General features: G+C 36.2%; 1 protein-coding gene across 2 annotated transcripts in view; it reads left to right on the top strand.

Moving 5' to 3' along the window:
* Nucleotides 1-13,317, top strand: part of TC2N (tandem C2 domains, nuclear) — a 42,046-nt gene extending 28,729 nt beyond the window's left edge. For both annotated transcript variants that reach the window (XM_045071181.1, XM_045071183.1), the window contains exons 9-12: nt 854-1,045; nt 5,079-5,193; nt 7,859-8,058; nt 10,438-13,317. In XM_045071181.1, the coding sequence (XP_044927116.1) occupies nt 854-1,045; nt 5,079-5,193; nt 7,859-8,058; nt 10,438-10,548 (618 nt within the window). In that variant the 3' untranslated portion in view covers nt 10,549-13,317. The remainder of the gene's footprint in view (nt 1-853; nt 1,046-5,078; nt 5,194-7,858; nt 8,059-10,437) is intronic.
* Nucleotides 13,318-14,002: the final 685 nt, after the last annotated feature.

Raw genomic sequence — 14,002 nt, forward strand, 5'->3', positions numbered from 1 at the left:
CTCAGCAGGGATCCTGCTTCCTCCTCTCTCTCTCTGCCTGCCTTTCTGCCTACTTGTGATCTCTCTCTGTCAAATAAATAGAATCTTTAAAAGAAAAAAAAAATGTAGTAAAGAGAATAAGGAAGTGTAGAGCAAAATCAGTCTGGTGTTAAGAAGATGTGAGCCCATGGTAAGCTTAGGCTTTTAAAACTTTAGGAATAATGAAAAGAATATTGGAAAATACTCTGAGCATGGAAAACACTGACTTGCTGCCTGGGGTTGGATGCTTATGAGAAAAGATAGCACTTTCCAAGGAGACTGATTTCCAGGTTAGAAAGGGTGAAGCAAACGTCACCGAAGGAGAAATTGAAGCCCAAGGTAGGTGGGAAGAATGTTAGACAAAGAATAGAAATAATTCAAGTCTCTTAATGTGAATGGTTAGATTTGGGGTACTTATGAGAGAGCACACATGAGATTCTTGAACCGCTTATTAACTGTTGAAAAATTGTGGTGAATAGCAGGAAAGATTCCCCAGAACCAAAGATGGAAAACAACCCAATTTTCAAAAAGTAGAGAAGCTATATTCTGCTAAACTTCTTGTTGATATTGACCTGAGTTCCTTAGTAATTAAAAGGATGATTTGTGAAATTAAAGAAGGCAGTATTCAAGATAAATTCTGGAAAAATAATTCATGGTCATTGTCATCTTAAGTTACATTGAAAAATATCTTTTTGTTGTAAAAAAATTTATATCTTCCTTTCCTACATTATAAAATGTTATTTTCATTTCTTTTGTATCAGCATATCTTTTTTTTTCAGTCCTTTTATCTACTTTTTTTTAAATTATTTTCTTGTGTGTGTGGTTTTTTTTTTAGATTATCGAATTTATGGAAACTTTTGTTTTTGCTATTAAACTCCAAAGTCTACAAACTGTAAGGCTTGTATTTAAGATTCAAACCCGGACTCCTAGGAAGAAAACCATCGGAGAATGCTCACTCTCACTCAGAACTCTCAGCACACAGGAGATGGAATACTCTTTGGATATAATGCCACCTTCAAAAATTTCTGTAAGTGATAGTGGTATGTAATGTTGAAAGTGTTTTATACTTTTAGAACTATTTTTGGGGGTGAGTTTTGGTTGGAGTATAAACTGAACGCTCTAGAATATACTAGAGGATCAGGAAGGCTCTCAAGAAGAAATAGTAATAATAATAATGCTGATGTCATTGTTAAATAATACTTTTTAAGTAATTGATAAAAGGTTGTTTTATCAAGTAATTGATAAAAGATAACAGATACCCTTTGCCTTCTCTGTTGAAAAATAACCTTAGGGTTACCTTCTCCTAGTACATTTTATTTTTATTTATTTATTTTTTAAATTTTATTTATTTATTTGACAGAGAGAGATCACAAGTAGGCAGAGAGGCAGGCAGGGAGAGAGGAAGGGAAGCAGGCTCCCTGCTGAGCAGAGAGCCCAATGCGGGACTCAATCCCAGGACCCTGATCATGACCTGAGCCGAAGGCAGCGGCTTAACCCACTGAGCCACCCAGGCGCCCTCCTAGTACATTTTATATAAACGTTTCATATGTCAGGGAAAATAATCCTGAAGTTAGTAGCTGATAACTTAGAAAGAGCAAGAAAGAATCATAAACTCCAAACTCAGAGGTTGCCTTAAAAGATTAGGAAGGTGGTTTTAATCATGAGTAAGCTAAATATCTGTCCATAAATTGGGTAAAATGGAGGCTCTTACGGCTGGGGTATTGCTTGTTTGTTAGTTAGTTTGTTTTGGAAAAGAACTTGATTATCTGTACCGCTTCTTGATTTTTGAGACCTGATTTTAATTCTCTCAACTAGCCAGCTAATTTCTCTCAACTAACTAGCTAATTTCAACTAGCTGTTGAAATTGTTTAGATATCCCTAATAATTTAGTTCTGTAGCTTCTGTGTCAGGATAACAGTTACAGAAATCAGTCATAAGCTTCTGTAAGGTCAAGCCTATATGTGATTTTAAGTTCATATGGGATTTATATTTTTTCTGCCTTCCAAAATATTTAACATGACTTTAAGTGATTCTTAACCCTGGCTACACATTAGAATCACCTGGGGAGCTTGACAAACATGCCCACATCTTGACCAGATAAATCAGAATTTTGTGGGGGGAGTGAGGGGAGGCAGGGGTAGGCCACAAGCATCTGTACTTCTCAGCTTTCCAGGTGATGCGGCGGTGCAAGCCTGGTTGAGAACCACTGAATTAGAGGGGAATTAAGTTAGGGATTAAAAAACAAAAACCAAAAGATTTCTATAATCAAAAAATGATATTTTTAGTAGTTATTTCTTATGTATTATTTTCTGTCTCCATCTCCAGTGTGTTCCCTGTATAGCATTTATTACAACTTAGAATTCAGTTACTTGTTCTAAACAAAAGTAGCCTCTAGCTTCCATCTGTTTTCTTTATATTTGACTTTGCTTAGTAAGGGTCTGTTTTATTCTTGGCATTGAATACTGGTACATAGGTAGGTAGGAAAGAATAAATGATGAATGAAAGCATGCCATATTAGATTATTTTTATATTCTGTTGAAATATAGCAGATTTGATTTCTAACTGTGACAGGAGTTTGTCACCTTGCATTTTTTTTTTTTTTTAATTAACTTGGTGTAGAGAGTAATCTGCAACCATATTTTACAGAGGGCACAAATATACTATTCAGGTGGTTGATTCATATAGTAACACTTTAAAGTCTAGGAGAGTGTATCAAAAGATAACTCAGCAAAGGTATTTTCTGGGGAATTGAGATGTTCTAATCTTATCTGCCTTGGAGAATCTGAATGAATGATTATGGCTGAGTTTCCACCAAATAATGTCATGTATTAGAGGTCTTACACACATTTGTATATCTGCTTTGTGCTAGGTGCTAGGCATACAAAAAGATTGGTGGCCTGAAGGAAGAGCTTAGGAGCTCTACTGGACCAGTGAACTTACGTTACTGAGGGTGAATATTTCATATTATTGGCTAAGGCAAAAGTAGTAGGCTTTGTTTCCTGTGTCGAGAAGGAAGATTGGTAGTCTTTGTGAAAGTGACAGAGCCAGACTCACACTGATAACTACATCGCCGTGAACAGTAGAACTATCATGTAAGCTCATGCTTTCCTCGGTACAGAATTGTTGACCTTGACAAATAGTAATGGAAGTATTTATTTGAGAACCCAGATTTCTGTGTGGAACAATGCAGAAGACACTTCAACCACACAGGGGAGGTGGTGTTAGGTGACTTAATGCTCACACCAAACTTCGGAGCTCTCTGCTCTTGGTATCCCTACCGTGGAGACCAACACACTGAAGCCCTTGCCTGGTTTCCTCCAGCTGGTAGTTGGTGAGGCGGGATTTGAACAGAAGCACCGATTCCAGGACGACCCTCTTAGCTCGACTATATAGTGCTCCCGCCAAGGAGATATGGTCCAACATCACAGGTCATGGTTTCCTCCAATTATGCATAAGTTTTCACTTTCAACAACAATTCAAGGAAGGCTTAGAAAGTCTTCTTCAAAAAAAAAAAAAAATGATACATTAGTCAGGACCAGAGATCATATCTTATATCTTCCACAGTTTTGTGCCCGTTAAAAATACACTTAATATATACCTGCTGCTTGATTAGAATTTTAATTTTTTGGTGACTGGGAGATTGAAAACCACTTTGAATAGTTTCTCATGATCTAAATTAATATCCTGGAACATAGTAAGTAATTTGAATTCCGAAATGACACTGGCAAGTTGGAAATGGCAAACCTTTTGCTAAACACTGCTCGGTTTTGTATGAGTGAGTACTACAGGTGTGTAACACTAAGGGAAGTTTTGCAACCATTAGGTATTTTCATAAGTATGATCACATTGTGGGTACAAAACCATAATAAGGGGCCCCTAGGTGTCTCAGTTGATAAGCGTCTGCCTTCAGCTCAGGTTATGATTCCAGGGTCCTGGGATCAAGCCCTGCATTGGGCTCCCTGCTCAGTGGGAAGCCTACTTCTGCCTCTCCCACTTCCCCTGCTTGTGTTTCCTCTCTTGCTGTCTCTCGCTCTGTCAAATAAATAAATAGAATCTTAAAAAAAATCATAATAAAAAATTTTATCCATAGTTTTCTTGTTGTTTTGTAAATAGTAAGTAATGTCCTTTTTAATCTACTTTTTTAAAATGCCAAGAACATGGGGCACCTGGGTGGCTCAGTCCTTAAGCGTCTGTCTTCAGCTCAGGTCATGATCCCAGGATCCTGGGATCGAGCCCCACATTGGATTCTCTGCTCAGCAGGGGGCCTGCTCCCCCCCCCTTGCTTGTATTCCCCCCCCTCACTCTCTCTCTCTCTGCCAAATAAATAAAATCTTTAAAAAATAAAAAATAAAAAAAATAAAATGCCAAGAACAGTAGCATTCCTTTTTAATCAACAAAGACTTTAACTTTTCCCTTCTCTGTTTCTCCTTCGTTTTACTGTTTGCCTCCGGTTTTCTTTGACCTTTTCCTTATTATTTCCCGCCTCCACTTTGACTAGCTCCCTTCTTGCCGGCTTTCTTCTTTGGCTGGCTCTCATTCAGCATAGTAAGCCAGCTCTTAACCCACACATTTGTTCCTTGTAGTAATCCTTTTTCTTCTGAGCTGGGTAGCACCTACTATCATGTCTACAATTAGAAAAATATAATGATGATTCTCATATTTGAAACTTCTTATTGAGCTTCATGTATTCTTAAAAATAATTCAAATGAATACATTTAGGTGTTTTTGGAAGTGTGCTGCTTTGGTGTTTATCGTGCTGACACTTTCTTTAGTATAGCTGCTTGGGAATTTAATTTGTTTTCAATTTGAATTATCTTCTGACTGCTCTGATTGGGAACAATCAGATATGTTGGTGTGACTTGGATTTTCAGAATCCATGAAAGTGAGTACCTCATATTTACAGAATCCATGACATTTCTCCTAACCATCTTATGGACCATAGCTTTTGTGTGTCAAAAAAAAGCAGTGTTTTCTTCTAACTGTAGTTCTTTATTTCTACATTTTTGAAATAACCCCAAATCTTATTCTTAATTAACAAATGGCACTCTTTTGATATCCAGGTTTGCCATGCAGAACTTGAACTGGGGACTTGTTTTCAAGCCGTAAATAGCAGAATTCAGTTACAGATTCTTGAGGCACAATACCTTCCAAACTCTTCAACACCTCTTGCTTTGAGTAAGTATATCCGTGGCTCAAAGTGGAATCTTTAGAAAATATTAGTAAAAAGTAGTTTTTCCTGCATTTCTTAGTAACGGACATTAAAATCTTAGTTACTTTTGTTATTTAACTTACTTACCTTTTAACTTAAAATTACTTTATTGGATTTCAAATTTCAGCCATTGTGCCTACTTTAATCCATGTTCACTTGGTTTTTATTCACTTGATGCCATTCCTTATTGAGCTCATCAGTTAAGATAAGTTGTGTTTTCAGGGGACTCTTAGATATATTTCACTAGCCTAGAAAATTTATTCTTTTCCTAGTTTGCCCTTCATTTGAATGTATTGCTAACTAGAAACTTAATTTAAAAAATTTTTTTTTAAATACCAAACTCAACCTTTGATACACTTTTCCTTCCCTGGGCCTTGGGGCACAAGAAGGGGTTCTGATAATTTGTATTGTGTAGGCCTGGTTCACATGGCTTCTCCTACAGCTTGGGATTTGAGATCCATTCTACCAGGGCTAGAGTGGGGTAAGAGTGCTCCCTCATTCCGCTACAAGAAGAGAGGATATTGGGAGGCAGCAGAAGCAATGGATGTCCACTCTGACTACAAAGACTGAAAATAAATGCAACTGACCATTCAGTTCAGGAAGCTAGGAAAACAACAACAGACAAAAAGGAAAGTAGAGGTGAGGAGTTCAGGTAAAGTTGAAGTTGATAATTATGAAGACAACAGCAAAAGACATAATCAATAAAACCAAAAGCTTTTTCTTTGAAGAGATCAGTAGAATAAACAAGCCTAGAGTAAGTTGGATTGAGCAAAAATAAAACATGAAAAGGGGGTGGATAACATTTCACATTCAGAAGAGATTCAATAATGAATTAGATAATACCATTTAAAACTATACCTGTTCATTTGAACATCTATATATAATAACTGATTTTCAGAGAAAAAAAAGTTGTTGAAATTTGCTCCAAAAGAGGGAGAACATCTGAATAAAATGATTAACCATGTGTAGATAGTTAAAGAATTGCCTCTAATAAAAGCACCAGGCCAAGATGACTTTACTGATAGAGGCTACCAAACTTTCAAGGAACATTTAATTCCTATTTTTTTTTAAGATTTTATTTATTTATTTGACACAGAGAGAGGGATCACAAGTAGGCAGAGAGGCAGGCAGAGAGAGAAGGGGAAGCAAGCTCCCTGCCGAGCAGAAAGCCTGATGTAGGGCTTAATCCCAGGACTCTGAGATCATGACCTGAGCTGAAGGCAGAGGTTTAAGCCACTGAGCCACCCAGGCACCCCTAATTCCCATTTTATATAAGCTGTTCCAAAGCAGGAGAAACAATGGAAAAAGTAACTTTCCGAGGTGAGCATATTCTCAATATCGAAACAGAAAAGATAGTGCATAGAAAAAAAATAGCTATAGACTATTACCACTTATATAGATAGATAGAAAAATCATAAAATAAAAATAAGCAAATGAAATCCAATTTGGCATGAAAAGAATAAATTACCAGGACTACATAGTAGGTTAGTTCTAAGAACGAGGATGTCAGTAGAAGTCTGCAGATGCAGTTCATTACATTAAGAGGTGTCTTTCTTTAATCAAAACTGCTGATTGGGATTATCCATGATCTGCATCTTGTAAATCTAATGGTCTGTCCTCGGTCACCACTTTACAGCTCCCTCCTTTCTGGAAGTTCCCTCCTCCATTTCTTGCTGCTCTGCAGCTCCAGCTCCATCCATGACAACTTTGTGCCTGAACTGTAGGTGCCATGCATCCATAAGACAGGGGAGGATGCTTAGGCGGAAAGCTGTCTGAACCTGAATGTTAGCGGTGTAGTTTCCATCTTGCAAGACGCGACACTCCTCCAGTTCCTTCCCATTTTTGGTCTTTTTTTTTTTTTTTTAAAGATTTATTTATTTATTTGACAGAGAGAGAGAGAGAGAGAGATCACAAGTAGGCAGAGAGACAGGCAGAGAGAGAGAGGAAGGGAAGCAGGCTTCCTGTTGAGCAGAGAGCCCAATGCGGGACTCGATCCCAGGACCCTGAGATCAGACCTGAGCCGAAGGCAGCGGCTTAACCCACTGAGCCACCCAGGCGCCCCCACTTTTGGTCTTGAACAGTGTTTTGTTTTGTTTTCCCCAGAGTTGATCATTGTTATCCATGGGAAGCTTAGTTTGTACAACTATTCTATCATTACTGGAAGCTCTTCAGCTCAATTTATTTAAAGAATAGATTTTCTCTAGCAGGCATATGTTTAACTTCTGGAGTCGCAATCAAAGAATTTTACCTGCATAAAATTGGGAAGGAAATTCCTCCAGCTCTCTGAAGAGTTGGCCCCTATCTTTTGTGTAATACTTTTCAGTATTACACAAAATACTGTAGGGGAGTATTACTCCCCTACTGCTGACCATTACTTATGCCTACAATTTCCAGTCTTTAATGGCATTCAGGTTAGAGGAAGAGTCTGTTCATTGGAGGTCACTGTGGTTCTTTGTAAAGTGTGATTAAAATTACATAGTTTACTATCAGCATTTTTTCTGTTATGCCAATAGCTCATTGGCTCTTTATAAGTGGCTTATATGTTTTCACACCAAATATAATATGTGAGTATATATCACTATATGGGATTTAAAATAAAATTTTACATATCAAAATTTCTTATTTTTTTAGGTTTCTTTGTGAAGGTGGGAATGTTTAGTTCAGGAGAGTTGATTTATAAGAAGAAGACACGCTTACTGAAGGCCTCCAATGGAAGAGTAAAGTGGGGAGAAACTATGATTTTTCCACTTATACAGAATGAAAAAGAAATTCTTTTTCTTATTAAGCTTTACAGTCGGAGCTCTGTAAGAAGAAGACATTTTGTGGGGCAGGTTAGTTGTGAGTTTTTATCTTGAATCCTTTCTTTGAACTTCTCTATGCATTGAAACATTTGGTTAACAAAAGGAATATAGAGTAAAATTGAAGTTGAATAGAGTAAAATTCTACAGCACCATAAATTAAAATTTGATGTTGCCACAAAGGTGAAATCCTGTCAGACTTTGCTTTAATACAAATAGTTGGAATTTCAGTGCAGTTAGGTTTCTTATCTAAAATAAATCTGTTTCTGAGCTTCTAAACTATAAATACTGTAAGACAGATCAGTTTTTCAGTACCATTGACTAGTTAATGGTATTAATGCTAAGTATTTATTTATTTTTCTTCTATGCAGTATTTTTTTAAAATACAATTATAAATTTAAATTCAGTTAATTAATATATAATGTATAATCGGTTTCAGAGGTAGAGGTCAGGGAGGTCGATCTTACATAACACTCAGGGCTCATTCCATCAAATGCCCTCCTTAATGCCCACCACCCAGTTACCCCGTTCTCCCAACCCCCTTCCTTCTTGTTTCCTATGATTAAGAGTCTCTTATGGCTTGTCTCTCTCTCTCTGATTTGTACATTCACTAAGTAATTAAATCAAAATTTTTAAGGCTGCAGATGTCCAACTTACTTCATTCTGTTTCATGTTCAGTTTAGTGTTTAACTCTGTATGCTATTAACTGAATTATGTTAGATTCAGATTCCTAGAAAACATTAGTTTTGGCAGTGGTCGTGATGGTATTTAGATAGTTGATTTTGGTGTTTGGATTGCTGTGTTTAAAAATTCTTGTAATCTGTGGAAGACAACAACGCTTACTTGCCAGTCCAATGGGGACTTACTTCCTTTGTAGTTTATTTTACTCTGAGTAGATTAATGGTAGCTGTCCATTATCTTTTATCTTAATAATGATTGTTTGACCCCCATTTAAATTCCAAAATCTATATCATTGGTTTAAAAGCTTCTGTTTGATAACAAGATGTCATTAGCAGTCTATGTGAAATCCTAAAATGGTATGTGAATATTCAAAGATGGATATTAATTCTTTGACTCACTTCTTCATGCATTTTACCTAAAATCTTTGTTAAAAAAATTATGGTTTTGTTGTTCCTCATTTATTCCTATTTTGGAAGGAGTTTGGACTCAAGAATTCATATATGTAGCATACTTTTCAAGGCCTTGAGGCCTGTGAAGTGCATTCAGTTAAAGTTTTCCTATACCCTCAAGCCCCAGGTATCATGTATGGATGGAATGGGAGATTTCCTTGACAGGTGATTTTTCATGATAACTTTTTTGGTGATTCCACTCTCTTGGTTGAGAGTCTAGTTAAAGAATTACAATTCTGGAAGAGATCTTGCTGGCCATCTGTTCCTGTGGCTTCTCTTAGGTTCTCAGGAGCCACCATGGTAGGGGAAACAAATGCAGTCTCAGAGTCTCCTGATGTCAGCCAAAGAATGCTGGTGTTACCTGTTTCATATATTAGGTTCTATGTAGGATTTTATTTGAAGGAAAAATACTTCTGACCAGGAAATTAAGGGGAAGAGGTTTGAAAATCAGTGACCTGCTCCAATTTCTTTATTTAAAAGAATTAGAAACTGAGCCTCAGGGAAGTTAATTCCTGTTACTGCTAAAGCTGAGGTTAGCATTCAGGCTTCGAATTCCTTGTCCTCGTTTCCTCTAGGCCGGTGTGAAGTCTTACCTCTGCATTCTGCTCTGAACTTTGCTCAGATTCATTCATATCTGTTACCTAAAGTTACAGTTTAGATTTCAGTTAAAATCACAGCTTAAAATGTGCTTTAAAATGTGTATTTCTTACCAGTTTAACTTAAATCATGATTAGTCTCTGTTTATTTTCACAAAAATGATTTTGAATGGTTAGGATGAATTCTAAGTTGAGCTTCTAGATATACTGAATAACCAAGGATACTAATTACTGTTTTGGGAGAAATTATTTTAGAATATCTCACATCAAATTTTGAAGTTGGATTGGATCATATAACATTAGTCTTCCGAGTGACTAAACAGGTTAGGTGTTTTGACATAGATTTGGAAAAATGGAATGATCGTTTGATTGAAAATATGTGAACCATGGCACCTGGGTGGCTCAGTGGGTTAAAGCCTCTGCCTTTGGCTCGCGTCATGATCCCAGTGTCCTGGGATCAAGCCCCATGTCCGGCTCTCTGCTCAGTGGGGAGTCTGCTTGCCTTCCTCGCTCTCTCTGCCTGCCTCTCTGCCTACTTGTGATCTCTCAAATAAATAAAATCTTTAAAAAAAAAGAAAATATGTGAACCAAACTTCCACTTGCCTTTCGTCAGTAAAAGGAATTAACTGTTTGAATTCAGTTGCCATTCTCATGTTAAGTTAAATGATTGTGCTGTTCCTTTACAGATTTGGATAAGTGAAGACAGTAATCACACGGAAGCAGCAAATCAGTGGAAAGAAACAGTTACAAATCCAGAAAAGGTTGTTATCAAGTGGCACAAATTAAACCCATCTTGAAGACATGACACGTTAATTTGGTGAAGAACTTGACATTGTTTTAGAAGACTTGTGATTTCAATTTGGTACCAATGAGAAGAGACAGATCAATACCCTTGTTAATGTATTTATGGAGGTCATAATTATAATAGTTGATGGATCTTATGGAAAATTAAATTTGATATAAAAAATGGGATGAATTATATCAAATATCCAGAATAAAGGGAGTGTTTTAAAACTTGCCAAAATATACAGTAAAAGAGTAGTACGCTAGGGCAAGTAGATAAATTACACAATCAATGAGAATTTCAACCATAGGTAGTTATTGCTATACTATGTTGATGGGTTTTTTTTTTTTAAAGCTTTACCTAGATATTAAAAATCTGGTATATCAAATCTCTGTTAACACTATTAGAATGTAGAAGACTTTGCTGTTGACTATTTCAGTGCTGATCATTATTGATTAGACCTTGACTCCACTGTTTTCCTCTTGCTATGTATTTTCTCTCAGAAAGCAAAAATGAATTAAATCACTTCCAACTCTTCTGTATTTGGGAAAAATTTGTGCCCTGTTTTTCTAATTTCTTAACATAAGGCATCATATTGCCACTTTGTAAATTATTTATCTCCAAGAAACTTCAAATATATAAAACACTGCAGTTTGGCAAGAATAAATGAAAACACCAGAAGGTTGAAGTTTGATTGGAAATCTAGTGTATATACATTTTGCCATGTGTTTTTCTCTCTCAAATATTTTACCCTTTGTTTTCATTGGGTTTGGAGTAAGATTATCATCTGTATTATCCATCCTAATACTGCTAATTGCAGAATTAAATGAGCTTAATTAGCAAGTTCAATATTTTATGATAATCATTTCCTTCTGTTTAGTTTTTTTAAACATAAGCTACTTATTCTATAATCCACAACATTATTTCCCCCATGTTTTTAAAGAAGTCATATTATAGTAAATATTCTCTCTTTGTTTTTATGTTTTGTTTTGTTTTGTTTTGAGGGGAGGGGCAGAGGGAGAGGGAGAGAGTCTGAAGCAGGCACCACTCCCAACAGGAAAACCAGTGTGGGGCTCAATCTCATAATCCTGAGATCATGACCTGAGCTGAAATCAAGAGTCAGATAGCTTGACCGACTGAGCTACCCAGGTGCCTTGCTAATATTTTCTATAGCAGTTTCTCTCAGGTACTCACTAAAAGTCAGCATGTGGGGGCACCTGGGTGGCTCAGTGGGCTAAGCCTCTGCCTTCAGCTCAGGTCATGATCTCAGGGTCCTAGGATCAAGGTCTGCAACATGTTCTCCGCTCAGCAGGAAGCCTGCTTTCCCCCCTCTCTCTCTGCCTACTTGTGATCCCTTTCTGTCAAATAAATAAATAAAATCTTATAAAAAAGATAAGTTGTTATATGGGCATAATGTCAGGTTAGTTGGCTATACAAGCTATGGCCAAAAAGAACAGCTCTTTGGAGAAACAGATAATGCCATTGTTAGCCTTAGAAAGTCCAACTTTAGTTTTGCTAATGAGTGGACCAAGTGCTCTGTAATCATGATTTTCCATTTTTCTTTCTGTCTTACCATGTTCTACAGATGCCAAGAGATAGATGGTGATGTTAGGCTAGAAGATACTTTGGTATAGCTTCTGCATACACTCTTCATTCTAGTTGTTATGTTCTGTGTGTCTCATTAAGATTTTCTCAAATGAACAATTCCTCTTTTCCTAGGTACCGTGTTCACAAGGCACAAAATATGCATAGTTTACTTGTCCTTTGTTTCCATTCCCTAGAGTTTATGTTATACTGCTGACAGGGACTCTCTAACACTGCATTTGGAAATAATTTTTTTTCTTAGATTTGTGAAAAATGCTGTATTGGTCAGTTTTCACATGAACTTTCAAGAGAGATCACCTTGTATGGTAGTGTTTTTAATCTTTGAGGCAAATGACTATTTTTTAGAGAAATTTTAGGTTCACAGCAAAATTGAGAGGAAGGAAGTACAGAGAGTTCCCAGATACCCTTTCCCCCCTCATACACACAGCCTCCCCCATATCAACATCTCCCACCAGTGTGATAACATTTGTTAAAATCAATGCATCTATACTGACACAGCATTATCACCCAAAGTCTGTAGCTTACATTAAGGTTCACTCATGGTATTGTCCATTCTGTGAGTTTCGACCAGTGCATAATGTCATATATCCACCACTCTAGCATCATAGAGAATAGTTTCACTGCCTTAAAAACCCTCTGTAAATGCACCTATTTTAGTAGCTACCAAATAAGTATATTGGCTTTTAGATAACAAATAACAGACATTATTGTTTTAAGAAATCTAGAACTTTATTTGGGCAGTTTTTTGTGTTCTTTTGAAACTCTCAGTTCCTAAATTTATTATATGTAGTCATGTATTTAATTCCATTTTAAATTATTTAATTTTTAATATTTTTGCAATATGTATATAATGTATAATTTCAGAGAAAGTGTGATTTCTTGGTTTCTTGTATGTCTTAGAATCCTAGGTAAATTAAAAAAAATAACAACTTTTCATTTAAATGACCTTTCAGTTAGACTAGTATTGTTACAACTAAGTTCCTAAATATTTTAATTAGTTTTACTTAAGCCTTTTTCAGGTGTAAGAGGTACTGAATAAAGATGATATCCTGGTTGTCTCTCTGAAGCTTTACATGAAATATAAAAAGAAAGAAACCCTTCTGTTAATTAATAGCTGTTCATATTATGAGAAAAACATTAGAAGCTGGTAATAAAAAAATGAGATGGTAAGCAAAAATCACTTGTCTTTCTTTTTGCTTAAGCATTTCTTGACTTTTACTCACTTATAACAAGGTGAAGTGGATGAAAGTGATGTTGGCTGACCAGAGGAAACCGTGGAAAGGTTCACATTGATAGCTCATAGTTTGTGCAGTGCTCAATCCCTCACACTGGGCTTATTTATAAACTTTCCGGTTGATACAGTTGGGTAGCTGTGGCCAATGTCCAAATACATCATCATTATTTGGCTTTCATGTGGTTTTGCCTGTTTTTTTGTTTTTGTTTTTTGTTTGTTTGTTTGTTTGTTTGTTTTTAGCAGACCCCCTAGAGAAATTATCATTGAAGTATATCAGTTCCAGCACTTAGGAGACTGTTAAGAAGGAACCAGTGGGACTTTGAACATCTGTAATTGTGGTCTGAAAATAACCTAAGGTGAACTTCTGCTTGAAAGCAGTTACATAAGTTGTTCTGATACTAATATACTGAAACTATATTTCCCAGGAAAATTTTTGTTGTCTGATCAAATAATTGCTTATTCTTGAAGGATTTTAGAAATTTTCAGTAAATGTCACCATTTTATACATGGCAGTAATGGATATTTCTTTTTTTTTTTAATTTTTAAATGAATATTTCAAAGGATATGTATTTCCTTTTGGTATTTGGTGGGGTATGTTGAAGAAAGTACCAGATAAAATACCTGTATA

This window comes from Mustela putorius, unplaced genomic scaffold, assembly GCF_011764305.1.
Source record: "Mustela putorius furo isolate JIRA1106 unplaced genomic scaffold, ASM1176430v1.1 tig00000129_pilon_pilon_pilon, whole genome shotgun sequence".
Lineage (NCBI taxonomy): Eukaryota > Metazoa > Chordata > Mammalia > Carnivora > Mustelidae > Mustela > Mustela putorius.